The sequence below is a fragment of the Momordica charantia genome (assembly GCF_013281855.1).
Source record: "Momordica charantia cultivar OHB3-1 chromosome 4 unlocalized genomic scaffold, Mcharantia_2.0 BLBB01000004.1, whole genome shotgun sequence".
Taxonomy (NCBI): domain Eukaryota; kingdom Viridiplantae; phylum Streptophyta; class Magnoliopsida; order Cucurbitales; family Cucurbitaceae; genus Momordica; species Momordica charantia.
In genome coordinates, this window is record NW_028275162.1 from 24678160 (window position 1) to 24698363 (window position 20204).

Sequence of the window (20204 nt, forward strand, 5' to 3'; positions counted from 1 at the left end):
AAAAAATCAGATACAAAAAGAAGGAGAAAGTTTGTCACTTTATTCCAAGTAGATGCACATCTGAAGTATCCCAAATGGGCAAAAATAATATCCAAAGCTTGTAACCATTTCCAAGCAAATAATAAACAATTACTTCTATTACAGTTTCCAATGGGACAAGAACTAATAAAAACAATTTCTTCACTCATCATACAAATAATAAACAATACTTCTATTACAGTTACTATAATTTCATCTTCCACACTTGGATACCGAACTTTTGCACCAACTTTTAGTTAAAAATTGATCAACTTCTGCACAAAGATTTGTGCAGCTAGAGCTTAGTCGTACCTTGAATGCAGAAGGGATGAAGACGTTTTCTCGAGATTCCTGCCAACATAAGTCGAGTCTGCAGCAGCAAGAGACAATGAGAACGATGTCGGTGTAGCGGTTGAATCTGCCAGGGTGGAGAAATTACTAACATTGCTACTGACATAAGTACTTGTTCCGCTTGCAGACACCATGGATGTAACTTTGGGTGTGGGTGGCCTCTCGACGTCGACGACTCCTTCGATCATCTGCACCACTTTTCCCATCATTGGCCTATGAGATGGTTGCTCCTGGATGCACCAAAAACTCACCTGAACCACCCTACTCACTTGCTCCATATCAATCTCTTGATCCATAAGCCTTTTGTCAACGATTTCCATCACATTTCCCTTCTCAAACTCTTCATAAGCCCACAAGGAGAACCTCTTGTTATTTGTTTCTGCAGAAACTTCGAAATTTCGTCTTCCACTTACAATCTCCAACAGAACCATGCCATAGCTGAAAGCATCAGATTTTGAAGTCAGGGGCAGGTTCGCAAGCCATTCAGGTGCCAAATATCCCCTCGTCCCTCTCACGCTAGTCAGCGTTCGGTATCTGCGGTCTTTCATATTTATGAGCTTTGCTAGGCCAAAATCTGAGACTTTAGCATTCAAATTCTCATCCAAGAGTATGTTCTCTGGCTTTATATCACAATGAATGATGCAATCCCGGCACTCCTCATGAAGGTATGTGATCCCCTTAGCAGTGCCAGCCGCAATTTTGAATCGATCTTCCCAGTTGAGGAGCTTCCCAGAGTGTCCGTCTTCTGCATTGAAAAGCAAACCATCAAGAGAGCCATTTTTCATGAGCTCATATACTAATAGCCTATGGCGTCCTTCCGAGCAGAAACCAATCAATCTCACCAGATTCAAATGGTGCGTACTACTTATAGTTGCTACCTCCATCCTAAATTGCTTTTCTCCCTGCTCGATTCCCTCGAGTTGCTTCACTGCAACAGCTGTCCTATTAGTAAGAACACCTTTGTAAACAGCTCCAAATCCACCGGCTCCAAGCTTTTCCTTGAAACCCTCAGTCACACGGTGGAGTTCCTTATACGAGAACTGGACCGGAGCACCAGAAGCATACTCAAGAAGAGTATACTGGGTGGACATCCCTCCAAAATTGGAGCTGGTTCTGCAACACCACAACCATAAACCAACCCCGAAGGCAATCATGGCAAAAAGGGTGACCAAAACCACAACTGCCAACACCCAAGCCTTCAAACTCCCACACTCACTCAGCCTTGGAACAGCAGGAGATTCCAGGTTGGGGATCACAGGTCCACAAACCTTCAGAAATGAAGTGCTTGGCAGTGAAGGACTGTGATATCCCCTAATAAAACCTGATGGTATGTAATAACAGTACCCACTTCCATCTGATGGTGCAGTGGAGGCATTACAAGTAACACTTTGTCGACAATTTGATTGACACCCTGCTATCTGCATGGTGTACATGGCTGCATCCCTTGGATAGGTTAAGAGCTTTGTATTTGTCAACTCCAACATGGTAAATCCGCTGGAACAGTTTCCAATATCAAACTTCCTCTTACACCCTTTCTTCCAATCGTTTGGATCAACTGGCTCAAAATTTGCAGATGGGCAACCACAGATCGGACTTGTATCATTATAACTACAAATACCAAGTTCCCCACAGAATCCAAATATCTGACATTTATCTGGAACAGCTTTCCATCCCACTTTTTCGAACCCACTGCCTCTAACGACGCTGTGAATTTCTAAACTTCCATCACTTTTCAACTTCAGATATCTAAACGTATTGGCCCCAGCATTATCTCCATAATCGTTGCTATAAGCCACAAATGATGAGTCTGGTATTTTGGTATCAAAAACAGCCAACTCCCCGATAGGATCTAATTGTAGACTAGGAGAATTCAAAGTCCCATTGATCGACGTATTTAAGCCGCGATTCCAATAAACTACATCAGGTCCATCTCCATTCCAAATCAGAGTTATATTTCCAAAAGGAAGTAGTTTAAAAGAAAACTGGCCAGATTGCAGGACCATCCCAACCGTGAAATTTTGCGGTGGAACAATCGTGTCGGTCGGGTAGTCGAAGGAAGACCATACGGGCTGTGACCTACTATTTAAAAGAACGAGGTTGCCGGATTCCTCGAGTACAGCGGAGGCGACGCCACGGCCGGTGGTGTTAGATTCCCAAACGACGGCACCGGAGCCATCGACGAGACGAAGGTTACCGTCGGATTGGAAGTGAAGAGCACCAGAAGAGTCCACGGTAGCACCACCGCCGGCGGACGCCAGAGTACACAATGCCGGCGATGAAAGAAGGAGAGGAACTGGATACACTCGAGGGAATGAAACGAAGAGAGAAAGTGGCGTTAGACGAAGACCACGCCTGGTCGGGATTGGAAACTCTCAAAGATGAACCTAGAGATATGGCGGCTGCCAGAACAGAGACTGGAAATGCAAGAAGCAAAGGAAGAATGCAGAGAAACAAACGCCAATGGAGGTTCATTTCTCCTAGATTTCACGACACAGCAGAACGGAAAACGGAGGGGAAATTTCTCAGCAGCGGAATCCGAACATAATTCACCACGGAATCCGAAACAAGATTTTGCTACTCCGATCGAAGTGTGATGATTTCGCTTCATACAAATTGCAGAAGAAACATGGCAGCAATCTGGAAGTGGAAGTATAAAAGTAGAGAATGGAAAATCAAGATATTTTACCAGCGAATTCATTGGAATGTTCTTCCGTCCACTCACGAATCCATCAGTCAATCTTGAAATGAAACGAAAACGACTCTTGGTGTAGATCAAGCCAGTCCAGTAGAATTTTTTTGATCTCTGATTGATAATTTACTCTTACGTATGAGATACTGAGAATGAGAGTGAGATTTTCTATGCCCAATTTGCGGGTTCCAAACTTCAAATTTGAAGTCATTCAGACTCATTCATCTTTTTTCTTTTTTCTTTTTTTTTTTTATTTTCTTATGATTATAAATTTAAAATAAAAATGGTACTAAAAAAACTAAATTCAATAAAAATAGAGAGACCAGAGAATTAAATTTAAATTTTATTACAGTAAGAAACAAAGTTCGGGGATGGTCACGGTCATAAGGCCTTCTCCGTTCTGGAGAGCGGGTGAGTTTTCTTTCAATTCTCCAACTGAAGGCCCTTCCTCTACGGAGGGGGTGCGTTCTCTTCCAATTCTCCGATTGAATTTTTTTCAGAAGAGGTTCTTCTATGCTTTATATCGATTTTGTCGTGATTTTCTTTTTTTTTTTTTGGAGAGAATCCTTCACCCCTACAGCTTTTTGTGACGACGAATAATGGTCAGTTGTCGACATCTTCCGGTTGGAGGTTGATAGTGGTGTTGCGATTGAGAAAATAAAAACAACATTGGTATGTATGTATTCTTCGTTTGGGCTCTTTGAAGAGTTATCAGAGGCTCACTTTTCTTTTTCGTTACATCTTGGTTCAGAGAACGTCTATAGTCCACGATGAGGGAGTAGAAGGTGGGCGACGATAGAGATTCAGCGACGATTGGCTCAAATACCGTTTTGGAATCTAAGGAGGCTATCCGTCTTAATTGTATTGAGATATGTAACCAACGTGATTTAGAGAATTTGCTTAACTGTTCATTACCTGTCATGATGGAGAATAAGACAACTTTGGAGACAATTATTTTCCTTCCAATTGTGAATAATGGTGTCATAATTTACAAGATACCTTCATTAATTGAGGAGTCTCCCCCGACATCATCTAATGAGATTGAGGATGTTGTGACTTTGGAGAAAGTATTTAGTGGGCTAAAATTTATTCATATTCTTAGTTCTTTAAACAACTATTTGACAGTAAGTGGTCATCTTTCTTTTTAATGCATTTTCTTCGTTAGAAAAATAAATATATATTACCGTGATATTCAATTTCTGTCAATATAGATAGAAATTTTCATATGTCCATGCAGAAATATCCCTCGATATCGACATCGATATTTAATACATTCTCATAAAATTAAAGACGTTGACATTTCTAATTTTAATCTTGATTATCATGTCTATACTCTCCCTTTAAACACATCGTACTTTTATTCATAAAAATTTAGTCTTTATATTTAACCAAAAAAAAAATGTAATGCTTCAAAGTCTTTGAATTAAAATTTTTAGGCTAAATAATAAATGTGGGCACTTAATTTTTAGGGATGTGTTTATTTTGTCTTTGAATGTTTGTAATGGGTCTTAAACTTTCCTGGCTGTGTCTATTTAATTTTTTTACCTTAAATTCCCCACATTTGTTGTATCAAGAAAAGGAAAAAACACTCGAAATATAATATTAAGAATTTAGAATTCAAAGTAGTGAATTAATGTAAACTCCTTTGAAATATATATATAGACACACACAATTACTTATCATAATGATCATACAAATAATAAAGGAGACAGTAAATTTGGCGATCAATACAGTTTTATTTGGAGTTACTATAATTAGATCTTCCAAGGAACTTAGCTGGGCTTGCGCCCTCAACACCAAAACAAAACTTAGCAACTAACTATTTACAAGATATTTTCACATTTACATGGAAAGATAACTTTGATTGTTGATCCACCATGACTTGAAACTGTAAGCTTTTTAGTAAACATTTGAGCAACTTTTGTACCAAGATCGGTGTATGAAATGTGACAAGAACTGAAGGGCTTAGTCGTACCTTGATTCCAGAAGGGATGAAGTTGTTTTCTCAAGGTTCCTGCCACCAGAAGTCAAGTCTGCAGCAGCAAGAGATGATGAAAACGAGGCCGGTGTAGCGGGTGTAGCCGTTGAATCTGCCGTGGTAGAGAAATTACTCACGTTGCTGCTGACATAAGTACTTGTTCCGCTTGCAGACACCATGGATGTAACTTTGGGTGCGGGAGGCCTCTCGACGTCGACGACTCCTTCGATCATCTGCACCACTTTTCCCATCATTGGCCTCTGAGACGGTTGCTCCTGGATGCACCAAAAACTCACCTGAACCACCCTACTCACTTGCTCCATATCAATCTCTTGATCCATAAGCCTTTTGTCAACAATTTCCATCACATTTCCCTTCTCAAACTCTTCATAAGCCCACAAGGAGAACCTCTTGTGATTTGTTTCTGCAGAAACTTCGAAATTTCGTCTTCCACTTACAATCTCCAATAGAACCATGCCATAGCTGAAAACGTCAGATTTTGAAGTCAGGGGCAGGTTCGCAAGCCATTCAGGTGCTAAATATCCCCTCGTCCCTCTCACGCTAGTCAATGTTCGGTATCTGTGGTCTTTCATATTTATGAGCTTTGCCAGGCCAAAATCTGAGACTTTAGCATTCAAATTCTCATCTAAGAGTATGTTCTCTGGCTTTATATCACAATGAATGATGCAATCCCGGCACTCCTCGTGAAGGTATGTGATCCCCTTGGCAGTTCCAACTGCAATTTTGAATCGATCTTCCCAGTTGAGGAACTTCCCAGAGTGTCCGTCTTCTGTCTTGAAAAGCAAACCATCAAGAGAGCCATTCTTCATGAGCTCATATACTAATAGCCTATGGCGTCCTTCCGAGCAGAAACCAATCAATCTCACCAGATTCAAATGGTGCGTACTACTTATAGTTGCTACCTCCATCCTGAATTGCTTTTCTCCCTGCTCGATTCCCTCGAGTTGCTTCACTGCAACAACCGTCCTATTAGTGAGAACACCTTTGTAAACAGCTCCAAATCCACCGGCTCCAAGCTTTTCCTTGAAACCCTTGGTCACGCGCGTAAGTTCTTTATACGAGAACTGGACCGGAGCACCAGAAGCATACTCAAGAAGAGTGTATTGAGTGGACATCCCTCCAAAATTGGGGCTGTTTCTGCAACACCACCACCATAAACCAGTTTCAAGAGCAACCAAGGCAAAAAGGGTGACCAAAACCGCGACTGCCAATACCCAAGCCTTCACATTTCTACCCTCACTCTGCCTTGGAACATCAGGGGATTGCAGTTGGTTTGGGATCACTTGTCCACAGACCTTGAGATATGCAGTGCTTGGCAGTGCAGCACTCTGATATCCCCTAATAAAACCTGATGGTACGTAATAACAAAACCCACTTCCATCTGATGGGGCAGTGGAGGCAACACAAGCAGAACTTTGTCGACAATTCGATTGACACCCCGATATCTGCATCGAGTAAACCTCTGTATTTACTGGATATGTTAATAACTTTGTATTTGGCAACTCCAACATGGTAATGCCAATGGAACAGTTTCCGATATCAAACTTCCTCTTACACCCTTTCTTCCAGTCGTTTGGATCAACTGGCTCAAAATTTGCAGATGGGCAACCACAGATCGGACTTGTATCATTATAACTACAAATACTAAGTTCCCCACAGAATCCAAAAATCTGACATTTATCTGGAACAGCTTCCCATCCCACTGTTTCGGACCCACTGCCTCTAACGACGCTGTGAATTTCTAAATTTCCATCATTTTTCAACCTCAGAAACCTAAGCGTATCAGCCCCATCTGCATAATCGTTGCTATAAGCCACAAATGATCCGGCTGGTATTTTGGAATCAAAAACAGCCAACATCCCGATAGGATCTAATTGTAGACTAGGAGAATTCAAAGTCCCATTGATCGACGTATTTAAGCCGTGATTCCAATAAACTACATCGCTATTCGGTCCATTTCCATTCCAAATCAGAGTTATATTTCCAACAGAAAGTAGTTCAAAAGAATACCGACCGGATTGCAGGACCATACCCACCGTGAAATTCTGCGATGGAACAATCGTGTCGGTCGGGTGGTCGAAGGAAGACCAGACGGGCTCGCCGCTACTGTTTTGAAGAACCAGGTTGCCGGTGTTATCGAGTACAGCGGAGGCGACGCCACGGCCGGTGGTGTTAGATTCCCAAACGACGGCACCAGAGCCATTGACAAGACGAAGGTTACCGTCGGAATCAAAATGAAGAGCACCTGAAGCATCCACTGCAGCACCGCCGCCGGCGGACCAAATCGTAGGAACACCACCGGTGTAGACTATGCCGGCGATGAAGGAAGGAGAGGAACTGGATACACCCGAGGGACGGAAACCAAAAGAAAAATCCCCGTTAGACGAATTCCACGCCTGCTCGAGATTGGAAGCTTTCAACGATGAACCAAGGGATATGGCGGCTGCCGATGAAGAGATTGAAAGAAGAAGAAGCAAAGGAAGAAAGAAAACAACCAAATGGCTATGGAGGTTCATTTCTCTTCGATCTCGCATCACAGGATCCGCAACGAAATCGAAGAAAATCAATAGGAGAAGCTTGGAAAAGTCTCAGAAGAATTTGCTTCTCCGATCGAAGCAACGGATTGTGCATATAAAGTACAGAAGAAAAATCGCAGTCATCTGGAAACAGAAGACTGGAAAATGGAAATGCCCATGAAATCATTGGATTGTAATTTCTTTGTTCTTCCACTCGTGAATCCAATCCACCGGTCAACTTTCTCGGGTCTGTAAGGAAAACGACTCTCAGAACAGTCAAATTTTCTTTTCTACCAAACAGATTTGATTTATTTACAACATACAAAACGGAGATATTTCTTTGCCCTAATTCGCGGGGTTCCAATTTGAAGCCATTAATTCATTTTCCAACCCTACGTGTCGTGATCCTATTTTTTGTCTTTTTCCTCATAATAAAAAAAAATTAAAAAGAGAGAACTGATAATTATATTTAGTTTCTACCATTTAAACTTTATAACCATGTTGGCCCTACTATTAAAAAATTTCATCAAAATTAAATATCGATTTTAATTATATAACGATTTAGTTTTTATAATTTATAAACACATTTGATCACTTATCGATCTACATATATAAGAAATTTAATAAAAAAATTTACAACAATGACTAAATCGTTACGAACTTTAGACTATAGAATTAAATTGTTACGTACTAATGTTCAGGGACTAAATTGTTTATTAATTTGAAAGTGAAATGACTAAATCACTACTTCAATGAAAGTACAAGGACCAAAAGTTTTTTTAATCTATATTTTAGGTATATTACATGTACTATAGCTATATAAAACATAATTAAAATCTTTTGTTAAAAAAAAAAGAAAGCCATAGATTAAAATATAATATACTAATAGTCCATTTTTATTTTTGTTTTTAATATACATGAGTATTCGAGATAGCTTATGTACCCATCAACTTAATCTCTCCATACTATCATATGACTCCAATAATTATCAAGAAATTCTATTAAAAAATAAATGTCAAGAAACTCATAAAATTTTACGTCTTTAAATTAAATTTTTGTTAAATTGTTTTATTGATATATAACTTTAAGTACAAAACATAGATTAATAAATGACATGAACGACCCCTTACGATCCCTAAAAAAAATAATAAATAAATAAATTATAATGATAAAATTTCACCTAATCCAAGTTTTACTAGTCAAGTTGAAGCCTAGGGGTTAATTAGTGAGAGAATCATAGCTTCTTATTTCTAATTGGATGTGCATTATTTTATTTTTATAAATACATTTTAAAAATTTTATTTTATTTATTGACTTGAATGCCATTATAGCTATTTTAAAAAGAATGTAGAACAAATTGGACAGGTATGCCATAAATAAACTAAAGATTCCAATTTGAAAAAACAAATAAATAAAGAAGAAGAAGTATTGGTTTGAATAATTTAGATCACCAAATAGACTAAAATTGGTTATGTTTAATTATCTAAATAATTATAACATAAAATCATATGAAAACAAAGTCAAATTGCCCGAAACTTCGTCAACAGAAGAAACAGTCCCATGGAGTAAGGGTGTCAAATTCGAGTATAAAAATTAAAAAAAAAAAAAAAAAAATATATATATATATATATATATATATATATATATTGGAGTAGAAGAGAAAATCTATAAGCATCGAACACATTTTTTACTTTGTGATTGGAAAAATACAAAGTGAAAACAAAATAATTTAATAAAAAGGTGTACAACTAAGAAATCTAATCGAAGAAATCAAACGAGAAAAAAATAAAATCCAGAAATATCAACTTTGATTTTGTCAATTTCAATTGGTTTGATTAATTTGGTTTTCTAAAAAAATAAAATCCAGAAAGATCAACTTGATTCTGTCAATTTCAAAAGGTTTCAATTTGATTTTGATAAGTTAGATGAAAAAATCAGATTGTCCATTTGATTGGTACCCATCACGTATGTTATAATGATTATAGTTTATATCACCATTGTTAAGTTTATGTTGCTTTAAATTTATAGCTAGATATAATTTATATTTTCATATAAATGAAAAGGTAGCCGGATAATATATCCATATAAGTGTATGTTATAATGACTATATTATTAAAATTTGACAAAAATTGTAATGAAATGAATAAATATTTGAAATAAATTTTATTATTTAGTATATTAAGGAGTAAATTTGAGAATTATGAGAATAATTGAATATTTTGTAATAAATTTTATTATTTAATAGAATATATATTCTTTAGTAGAATATATTAAAGGAGTAAATTGGAGAATTATGAGAATGATTGATTTAGACCTCACAAAAATTTAATGTTTACAAAATCAAATTTGGAATATTAATCTTTTGCATTTAAATAAAAGATTAATTATAATAAATATAAATCCTATAAATATAAGACGTCGATTTCCCAATAAGATCACCCAAAAAAATATTGGCACATATGTAAACGAGGTGCTCTACCAAACTGAGGTATGAATTTAACCAAAATAATGTAAACTATTTAGTCAAAACAAAAATTACAAAAATGAACTCCAAAGGTTAAGAGTAAAAAATAAATACCATTAAACAAAAAAATCTTTATAATATTTAAATAAATAAAAACAAATGCAAAATGAACAATAAAATCCCCTCTAAATCCTCCTTTTTCCCCCTGTAGGTTCTAGTTATTAACTATATACAGTTGCCCCATCTTCCAACTCATTCATATTGAAATTAGTACTTCAAAACTCACCATTCTTCCCATTTCTATCATTGTTAACAGAAAAAGAAAAAAAAAACTACCTCTCCTTTCTTCTACCACAAACAGAACCTAAAAAAAATGTTCAGAGTTTGAAGAATTAGAGCCAACCTCATTCCAACTTGATGCGTTTTGTGTGAGTTTGTCGAATCCAGTCGAGGCATTCTTCGGCCGTCCCTGAGGGACGAGCAAGCTGCCATGCAAGTATCTTTTGTTGCTGCAGAATATGTAAACGATCAGTACCAGGAAGTTGGCTTCAGTTTCAGTTTCTACTTTCGCTGCAACGGCGGAAAAAACTATAAATCTTATCATTGGACCTATTTACTATATACACATATTAGTGGCATTTTTAATATTCCATTTTAATGCGATATATTAGAAATTTCGATTGACCGACACCTAATACCAATATCAGATCCTTTATTTTATGAAAATATCAACGTATCGACATTTTACGACTGGTAAAGCCTTCACTTGAAGGTTCACTCACCCATTCTCTGACAAGTGGTCCTCCTGTTTTTAGCTGCAAAATGTTCATAATCTCCTTGCCATTCACTAGAGGTTTCACCTCCCACACGTTTTCCAGACCTGAAAGCCACAGGGAACGGGAGCGCGCCCAAGGAGAGGGATTAGATGCCACAGATCGACAAAGAAAAATGACGTTTACCATAATACTTTGCTACAGGGTTCTTGGATTCACCTAATTTAACAATCTCATTGTAAGCAACGTCGAATAATTCTTTTCGCCTCTCCAGTTCAAAGTGCCTGTTTAACAGATCTTCTGTATAATCTACATTAGCAGGATATAACAAAGTGGCCATCAATAAAGCTACAGGCCAGAAGTCTTTGATTTCCCGCAAAAGAAGCCCTGCGGAGGAAGAAAAATGTGTTGACAAAAACAAGGCATTGGAACAAGTTTTTCCTTTTACCCCCTATGGTTAGATAGGAGAGGCCAACAGAAGATTCAATCAAGGGATTAGAAGTAGATCATTGAGGTTATCCTCAAAGTCCCAGCGAAAAAGCACGTTAACTCATAATATTCTTCCATTTCCCTGTTATGGATAACTTATTTTTGTTTTTACTTTTTTCTATATCCGTGAGTTTGCTTAAGATGAATGAATAGGGAGAAAATCAAATTATGATAATTACTAGACAAAAAAAAGAAGCTTATTATGAATCTACATTCTAAGTTCATGGAAATGGCTAAATTTACTTTTAAAGATAAAAATTACGCAGAATCTTGATTGTGAAGTAATTGCTAAAATTTGTTATATATAGAGTTTTATACAATACCAGTCAATACTCGAATTCTTGACGTAACAGGAACATCTGCACATTCAACACCCCAATCAACTCCATTCGGTTGGATTTCCTCTTTTGATGCAAGAATCGGAATCAAGGACAAAAACTTCTCCAAGGCCTGATGTACGTTAACAACCTACATGGGAAAGATGTAATCTGTTAACCAATCTCTGCAGATTCAAAATTCGTGGAAGTGTGAAAACTCAGATATATATAATCGTAAAGGTCAGAGTATAACTAACTGTATCAGCATCGCTAACTTTCCGCTTGAGAGAATCCCGAAAAATATAGTTGACAACAGGAATCTGCAGAGCAGAAAATCCAGATTTTGAGGCAGCCAAGAATATTTTCTTTATGTGAAAAATAGATTTTATTGAGAAAAAAATTAGAGAATACAGAGTGCAATACAAAAAGGAAAGTCCAAGGCAAAAGGATCCAACAAGCTACAAGAACAAAAAAAAAAAAAAAAAGCTCCAATTCAAAAGAATGAGAGATAAAGGATAATCTCACTAAAATCCTAGTGATGGAAGCCCAAAGGAAAGCATGGAACTTAGTCAAGCCCCAAATCTCTCTCAAGGAAACTTCCTTATCACTAAAGACTCTCTTTTTGGATTTCTTATCTTATAAATACAATATAACATGACTACATGAGTTAAACATTAAATACCAAGATAACTTTAAATGAATACCTTTTTGGATTTCTTATCTTGAAATGTGAATTTTCTGAATGGAAGGAAGAGAGCAGCATACATAGAGAGCCTTTTCTGTTCTTCCTAAAACTCAAATGTTAAAGATTAAAATTAGTAAAAAATAAATAACTAAATAAATACCAATAATCAATTTATCCATGTAAAAGAAATAAAGCCATCGTAGGAGAAACTGCAAGGACATGCAACTGCAACATTCGATAGCCTTTTCACTTACATTAAAGGTAAAGCATTTTATTAGATGAATGAGGCTCCACGTAGCATCCAGACAAGCAATGCAAAGCCTAACAAAAGGGGTAACCCAAAAGCATGAGAGAGAGAGACCAAGTTTCTGAGGCTGATTATAAGGCATGTGGTAAAAACTAAAATGATATATATTCATTAAAATAAGCGTCAATTTTCTTTCTTTGAAAATTAAGTATAATGCCGAGTATACAGTATGAGGTGATAGCACCCAGAGTATCCGCTTTCTGACTTCTCAGAATCTTATGCAAATATTATGCAACATGATACGCTTAGCAAACTACCTAAACAGCTTTTTGGCAAGAAGAATTAATCATACCTATTACACACCTCAGATATTTCAAGTTCAGTGTTAGAAGGAAGAGTAAAGACGGTCCAAAATAACGTCAATTCACAAATGTAGCTCATTGCTTTAACTGGTTGATTCCCAGCAACCATGAGGTCAATCTACGTAAAACAGCAACTAAAGCTGAGTGAAGTTTTCTGAACAGAAAGCTATATTGGACTTGAATCATTCATCAGAGAAACCAGAACATGAGATATTCAATATGAAACGCACTTCAACTCCAATACGTTCTCTGCTAATCTTAGCAGCAAGAGCAGCCTTTACTTCTTCACATGCAGCAGCCTCTTTAAGTTCTTCGTCTAATGTGAACTTAAATCTTGCACCTGAAATAATGACAAGGGAGTAAAGTAAGGGGAGATATACATTAATGTATCCATGACAATACAAAAAATCATGGATAAAGTAAACATCAGCGCACCATAAATATCAAGTGTAAATACAGATCTTGGATCAGAAATAATAGACTCTACTTTTCCAGTGAACAATATTGATAGATGATTGGTGTACGTAATTATAGAGTGGAAATTAGGAAAGTGTACCTCACTGAACAAATATAAAGAGACAGTGGAAAGAGTAAAAAGTAGTACGGAATGATAATAAATTTCACTCTAAGACCAAAATAATGCAAAACGCCTGAGAATTGATAGAAATTTAGGAAAGAAGAAGAGAGTGAGGAAGAAGGTAGACAAGTTGAAAAAGCACCAACTAAACCAATTAGAGTGATCATAATTAGAATAAATATCTCCATCCCTAATATCATACCATCATCTACAACGACATCAAGTTCTCAAAAGATATATTAGATTCCATATGTTGGTACTATTTCACGTAAGCCATGTCGCATGCCTTCAAAAGAATTTCTTATCTAAAAACAGAGAATACAAGTAAGCCATGCCACTTAATAGAAATAAGAGTTCTAAACAATGCCAATTTACCCACGTACATAGAGGAGAAACAAATAGAAGAACGGATGCTAGGTTCATGTAACTATTAAGACAAATAAATAAATATAAATATAAACATACAGAAACGTATGGCTCGAAGTACTCGGAGCGGATCATCCATAAATGTAGCTTTAGCAGGTAAAGGAGTCACAATTTTCCCAAACTTTAGATCCGAAATGCCTGCAACGTAAGGTCATATAAGGAGGGGAGAAATAAAGAAAATGAACAATTAGTACTCTTTTTGGACCTCAATCATCAAGGAATTTTGTAACATTCAATCATATTTTTATGCATTAAATAGTCCATTTCATCTCTTATTCTTTTGATAAGAAATGAAAGTTGGTTTCTTTTTCAAAATAATAAACAAATAAGTTCTTGACATGGATTTATAAATGAAAGTAAATCAATACAAACCTCTTTTGGTAAAATCTTCAACTGAACTCAAGTTGATGTTGTAGAACAAGCTTTAAAAAAAAAAAAAAAAGGGAGACCAGCATTAATATAACAAAACAAAATATATAATCTTGAAGGAAGATAGCATCTACAATGGGCTATGTGATAAGGACACATACCTATTGATAGTTAAATCCCTTCTATATGCATCCTCTTCTGCTGTCCCAAACTTTTGCTGTGAGGTTAAATCAACGATTAACTTTCATGCATATGACATAAATTTAGACAGAACATGAAGCATTAATTATACAAAATGTTGCAGATTACATGATTAAATACAAAAGTTTTATGAAAGGTGCCTGAGTAAGCACTTGCAAACCTAACCATAATTCAGCCCAAATTTCGTAATTGAGGAAAATTTCTACTCTAAAAACCAGTCATCTTACTGACCAAAAAGACGCTATTCTTACAGTCTCAAGTAGAAAACTTTTGTCTCCATAAGAACAAATATTGACAATTAACGGGGAAAACACATGGTCCAAAAAACTTAAGAGTTATTCATCCTACAACATTTGACATTTTAGGACATTGGTCTCCCAGGTCAATGCCCACTAAAACTTTTATCTATATTTTTAAGGACAAATGAAATTTACCTTTTAAACCACAAAATATGAATGCGAAAATTAGACTGTACGCACAAAACAGAAAATGATTACATACCTTAGTAGGAATACGGCTATTCTCACTGTATTCCTCACACCTCAAGTTTACGAAATCAATCCACATATCAAAGATACGCATCCTTGCTGTTTCTAGATGTTTAGATTGGTCAGGGTTACTGTTAAAATATAAATGGAAGTTAGGAAATGCATCCAAACAATTCATAAAACCCAAAAATCATAAAAAAGCATGCGGTTAAGACATATTATTTTGTCAGTGACTTCATACAGTGAAAACAAGGCCACGGCATAACAAACTTGAAAAATTAAAATGAAACTATCTCGTACTTCAATAAATTTTTCCTCCTAATCCAATGTCCTCTTCAGTACTCCTCCTTGTTAGCATATCTAATAATCTTGAAAAGCGCAAGCACCAATAGATTATGAAAATTATGATTCAAAACACCAGCCCAAGACCAACAATTGAGATCTACAAACACACAGTAAAACGGAAAACGATAAAAGTTCATCTTTATTATCTACAGAGATAAAAATTAAGGGTGAGCATGAACGTTAGTTTTAAGTACTCAACAGAGTGAATGGCACGAGATTCTCATACCATGGAATAACAGCGACTCCTTGCGCTTCTTCCCCAACTGTCAACAAGTACTCTCTAACCCTGTCCACGAACTCGCTACCCAACATATTGTCTAGAGCGATGTCAATGTCGTAACAATCTTTCCCGAGAAGCTGCAGAAACAATAATCCAGAAAATCATCAAAAACACGATCAAATTAAAAAATATCCAAAACCCCACTGAATTGTTTAAGCAAACAAACAACAACATACAGAATCCCAGAGAGAATTAGAGAGAAGGACCTTGTCGCGAACCCAACCGCCGGCAACACGAAGCTGGGTTTGGAGATTGAAGTGGCGAAGAGTCCCGAGAAGCCTATCAAAAATCTTTTCCTCGGTTTCAGTGAGTTCAATCTTCTCTTTCACTTGAACCACCGGCTTCATCGTACAGATTGACGACGCCATTGCTTTCGGATGCAGAATCAACGGGGCTCTGCTTCTGGTGATTTTAGGGGCGCCGAGAGAAGTCGAAAATTTGGCGATGGAACTGCGGCGAGAAAGTGGTGGGAGAATGATGGCGCTGAGTTTCAGAGCTGTTCTGAAAGAGAGAATCACTCTCATGGCTTTGTAGAAAGGAATTGGAATTCCATGGCCGCTCCCTCGAACCTCAAAACTACGCTACTGCTTCTCCCGCCCGGTCTCTAATTTTCAACCTCTTCTAATTTTGACTCCAATTATCCTTAGTAAATGTTAAAAATAAATTTCAAAAATATTAAATTACGATTTTTTTTTTTTTGAGAATCTTAAATTAAGAATTGAGATAATTCAAAACTTCAATTTGGTCTAGTTGAACTTATCATTGTCAGTCTCAACGTAGCTAATTCGTTAAAGTATATATGACACAGTCAAAATTAAAAGAATCAAATTAAAATTAAACTTGCCCCAAAAAAAAACAACATTAAAATTCTCATTTGACCTTACAATTTGTTTTTTTAATGATGTTACATATTTCACATTTATACTAAAAATAAAACCACAACTAAAAAAAGAATAGTGAATGTTTTTTCTCAATTTCAAACCATCTTTAAACTAAAAAAAAAAAAAAAGTAATTATTGATTTAAGACTTATTTTGATTCTAAATTTTCATGTTTTTATCTCTAAATTTTAGAATATACTATTTTAGTCTCTAAAACTTTATATAAAGAATTATTTTTGTCTTAATTTGAGAATCTATAAAGTTTATGCCAACCAAAAAAAAAAAAACTCTCTAGCTTACATTAACCAAATACCAAAGTAGATCAGAGAAAAAAAACACACTAAAAGTGTTTTATAACCAATAAAAAAAAAGTAATTACGAAAACTTACAAGAAGAAAATACATTTAAGTTTAAAATTTCTCCAAGACCTTGGCAAAAAATATATAATTAATTAATTAATTAAAAAAATCTCTAGAAGGTAATATAACTTATACCCCCAACTAATTGTAATTAAACAAATAGATTTTACTCTCATTACTGTATGATCTTACTACCTACATCCATTTTCTTATACAGCAACTCACAGCAAATAAACAGCGAGAGTGGGAAAATAGCAAACAAGAAAACTGGATGACCTTCAAGCATTTCTACCACCCTTTCTGCTCACTGCGTTGCAAACCCGGCACGGCAGCGTGTCGAGACTTGCAGCCCGTGTCCTTCCATAGTTGCCCAACGTGCCACATCGTCTCCAAGCATGGTACTCGGCATAAGCTACCGGGTCATCTGCGAGTCGTTTCACATAAGAAGCCAACTCTTCCAAAGAGCTGAATTTAGATCCATCAATTATAGAATGTGGAGGGACAAAGTCCCACACATTAGGGGCACCGAAATAGATCGGAACCGAGCCAGAGTCAAGCGCGTAAAATAGCTTCTCCGTCACGTAACTCTCGGTCATCGTGTTTTCAATTGCGAGAACGAATTTGTAATGAGACATTGCACAATGCAAGTGATCCCACCATTTTGGGGTGACATTGGCATCATTTGCACATTCAGGGTACATAGAAAGGGCCATATCGAGCCCGCCTACATTGTTCAAGCACTTGCCAAATGAATGGTGTGGGAGCAAGCTTAGAAGCTTCCTTGCGAGCTGATTTCGTTGGGGAAGACAACGGGACGACGACCAATAAACAAGTGTATCCTAAAAAAGTTTCAATATTTTATCACGTTCATTGTAAAGCACGGGAAAGACGAGAGAATCGGTGGAGTTGCAAAGGCAAGAATCGGATGGGAAACCAGAAAACTCACATTGTTTTTAGAAGAAGATACATGATAGTTTCGACCGTTATGGAAGAGTGCTCCTGCATAAGTTGACTGAACATCATCTTCTGCATGATAACTAACAAATAGATCCTCAAAACCCGAGCGCTTCCGACCAGACTCAAGATCCATATATATGCGAAGAGGATCTCCCTTGCGCCTCTAACAAACATTAAAAAGAACAGTGAATTAAATTGGTCCAACTACGACATGACAATAACCATGACCAAGGAGTTGGTACCGACCACATTGTCAAGTGTAAAATAATGAAGTATCAAAGAGGAAGCTGACAAGGTGTATCATATGAAATTATGTACGAAGGGTATTTACTAGGATTAGAATCACAACAAATTAGCTTACAGCAGTTCCACCCTACAATAACCTGGCACATTCAGCGTACATGATGGTAGAGAAAATCTATTCTACTATCTATGGATTCATTTCGATTTTCTTTTCTCAAAAGTAATATCTGAATAATATCATCCAATAGAACAACAGGTTGAAACAATCCCAAACAACATACCGATATTCAAGTAGATACCCCTTTCGATTTGAAGCTCACAAAATGTTAGCTGCACTTTGAACAGGATGAATTTGTACTATTTCAACAATGGATCCCCGTCTATTTGAATTTTCAGGATAAATATGAAATTTTTTGCCTAGTGGCCATTTATAAACGTGAGTCGATGGTGCATCAGAACTTCCTACCTGCTCGATATCTGTGGTGTCGTGTGGCTGACAAGGCAAAATCTAATTGTTTGTTGAAGTCTATGAATTCCTAGGCAAGAACCAATGCTTAAAAGACGGTTCAATTTCGTAACAAAGAAAACAAAGTAACCCTAATTATGCAATGGTATAGCAGGCCATTGTAACTGAAACAACAAGAACACAGCCACATCAATTGTTCGAATATGATGACAGGAAAGAAAAACAAAACAAAACAAAGCCCTGAATATTTATCCAGTCAAATCCAAAACCCAAAAACCATTAAATTCGAATCCTCTGCAATCTTCATGTTCATTTGAACGATTGAAGAACCGATTTAAGACAAACCATAAGTACTAAATAACAGCTTCAAGGCAGGCCAGGACCCATCAGAACTCAGATCATAGTGTACTAAGTAACATCATCAGCAGTCTCCACTAAATTCGTAATACAAAGCACAAAAAACACTAATAGTGATCTGTTCAAAAACTAAAAACTACTTGCCATAAACTCCTTAATGAAAAACGGCGAAAAACACCAGTAATTCAAGCACTTTGTAGAGATTTAATCCAAAACACCAAGCATTGTTCAATATCCTCCATGGTTCAAGCCATTAGAACGCTCCATCCAAACAGATCATATAGACACAATGAGGCAGAATAATCATCCAAAATTCAGCGGAATGCACTTTCTATTACAACTACCAGAGAGAAAGATCCAGATCTTTAAAAAGTCGGCATGCAAACAAATTGTAGAATTCGAAAAGAATAATGGGCAAAGAATTTGGGGACTAGAAGAATCTACCTGCCGTGGAGGCGTACTGGTCTCGAAGAACAAGGCGTCAGGTTTATCGGCAAGAACAGAAGACTTAGTCCAGAGGCAGCTCAATCCGCAGGAACACGAATACAAATTGTCTAAATTATCGGGAATCCAAGTCCATCCTTTCACCAAAACCGCAACGTGATTCAGTTTCAGCCCCCCGCATTCTGAACCAGAGTCGCCGCTGACCTGTTGCAGCGAAGAAGATGAAGACCTATTGACCAAACCGCCGGAAATTTTATCCCGGAATCGATCACAACCGACCTGAGAGTCCCATTTCTTGAAGGCGGTGATCAAGTCAGAGAAAGGTTCGGAAGTAAACTCGGTTGCTGAAAGATTCAGATCGTCGGCGGCCGGTACGATAGAAGTGGATGCCGGCGGGAATTCGAGGAAGCCGGCGAAGAAGAGGATGAAGAATGCGAAAGCGAGCATGAAGACGACGGCGACGGTGTTGAGGGGCTTCAAGAGCATGGTTGGTCGGAAATGGCGGTCGCCGGCGGGTTTCTCTCTCCGAGGAGAGAGAAAAAAAAAAGGGGGATTCTTGAAACGTCTTCGTGGAGTCGTTGACGATAGTTTTAACCTTACGGTTTACAAATGAATTTTGCGTTTTTCTTATTCAATTTCAATAACCCCAATCGCCATTTTAAAATTGTTCTATTACATTTTTAATACCCTATAATCGAAAAAACCTAAACTTAAATAAATGTTGTAATTTGGACGTATATTGTCCAACACCACCGAGTTATGGTCGCTCAAGGTAACTATACTTTTATACTAAAAATTAAAACATTTTACTTTTATTGTTCGTATATTTTTTAATTTTTGAAAAAAAAAACTATACTTTTATACTAAAAATTGAAATATTTCAGTTGTCCATACATTTTTAA

General features: G+C 36.8%; 4 protein-coding genes across 8 annotated transcripts; all 4 read right to left on the minus strand.

Annotated features, from left to right (window-relative positions):
- Positions 1–20: 20 nt before the first annotated feature.
- On the minus strand, positions 21–3278 carry LOC111006321 (G-type lectin S-receptor-like serine/threonine-protein kinase At1g34300). Of its 2 annotated transcripts, XM_088122868.1 has the most exons (2): positions 331–3278; positions 21–293 (listed from the first exon to the last, which is right to left on the minus strand). In XM_088122868.1, exons 1-2 carry the CDS (start codon positions 2370–2372, stop codon positions 287–289), a joined length of 2049 nt encoding a protein of 682 aa, XP_087978994.1. In that variant the 5' UTR covers positions 2373–3278; the 3' UTR covers positions 21–286. The 2 variants fall into 2 exon arrangements, with proteins under 2 accessions (XP_087978994.1, XP_022133876.2); XM_022278184.2 differs by having other exon boundaries at positions 21–3275.
- Positions 3279–4711: 1433 nt separating this feature from the next.
- Positions 4712–7854, minus strand: LOC111006322 (G-type lectin S-receptor-like serine/threonine-protein kinase At1g34300). The gene has a single exon (XM_022278185.2). It carries the CDS (start codon positions 7589–7591, stop codon positions 5024–5026), a length of 2568 nt encoding a protein of 855 aa, XP_022133877.1. The 5' UTR covers positions 7592–7854; the 3' UTR covers positions 4712–5023.
- A 2276-nt stretch (positions 7855–10130) lies between these two features.
- LOC111006653 (Polynucleotide adenylyltransferase family protein) lies at positions 10131–16493 on the minus strand. Of its 4 annotated transcripts, none has more exons than XM_022278684.2 (15): positions 15803–16486; positions 15543–15673; positions 14985–15102; positions 14444–14499; positions 14286–14335; positions 13953–14051; positions 13141–13250; positions 12901–13028; positions 12556–12622; positions 12321–12404; positions 11874–11936; positions 11623–11767; positions 11030–11197; positions 10820–10917; positions 10131–10546 (listed from the first exon to the last, which is right to left on the minus strand). In XM_022278684.2, the coding sequence occupies exons 1-15, from the start codon at positions 16118–16120 to the stop codon at positions 10442–10444; spliced, it is 1740 nt and encodes a 579-aa protein (XP_022134376.1). In that variant the 5' UTR covers positions 16121–16486; the 3' UTR covers positions 10131–10441. The 4 variants fall into 4 exon arrangements, with proteins under 4 accessions (XP_022134376.1, XP_087978996.1, XP_087978995.1 ...); XM_088122870.1 differs by lacking the exon at positions 15803–16486 and adding an exon at positions 15272–15339 and having other exon boundaries at positions 15543–15675; XM_022278685.2 differs by having other exon boundaries at positions 10468–10607; positions 15803–16493.
- A 412-nt stretch (positions 16494–16905) lies between these two features.
- On the minus strand, positions 16906–19917 carry FUT13 (fucosyltransferase 13). Its single transcript, XM_022278556.1, has 3 exons — positions 19303–19917; positions 17782–17955; positions 16906–17674 (listed from the first exon to the last, which is right to left on the minus strand). Exons 1-3 carry the CDS (start codon positions 19786–19788, stop codon positions 17114–17116), a joined length of 1221 nt encoding a protein of 406 aa, XP_022134248.1. The 5' UTR covers positions 19789–19917; the 3' UTR covers positions 16906–17113.
- Positions 19918–20204: the final 287 nt, after the last annotated feature.

Coding starts and splice junctions, on each gene's coding strand:
- LOC111006321 (XM_022278184.2), bottom strand. CDS start 2,372: ATGGTCCTGCAATCTGGCCAGTTTTCTTTTAAACTACTTCCTTTTGGA.
- LOC111006322 (XM_022278185.2), bottom strand. CDS start 7,591: ATGCGAGATCGAAGAGAAATGAACCTCCATAGCCATTTGGTTGTTTTC.
- LOC111006653 (XM_022278684.2), bottom strand. CDS start 16,120: ATGAGAGTGATTCTCTCTTTCAGAACAGCTCTGAAACTCAGCGCCATC. Junction 14,500..14,984: donor ATAGCCGTATTCCTACTAAG/GTATGTAATCAT, acceptor TTAACCTCACAG/CAAAAGTTTGGGACAGCAGA. Junction 11,198..11,622: donor AAGAATTCGAGTATTGACTG/GTATTGTATAAA, acceptor CTTCCTCCGCAG/GGCTTCTTTTGCGGGAAATC.
- FUT13 (XM_022278556.1), bottom strand. CDS start 19,788: ATGCTCTTGAAGCCCCTCAACACCGTCGCCGTCGTCTTCATGCTCGCT. Junction 17,956..19,302: donor CCAGTACGCCTCCACGGCAG/GTAGATTCTTCT, acceptor AATGTTTGTTAG/AGGCGCAAGGGAGATCCTCT. Junction 17,675..17,781: donor TATCTTCTTCTAAAAACAAT/GTGAGTTTTCTG, acceptor AAACTTTTTTAG/GATACACTTGTTTATTGGTC.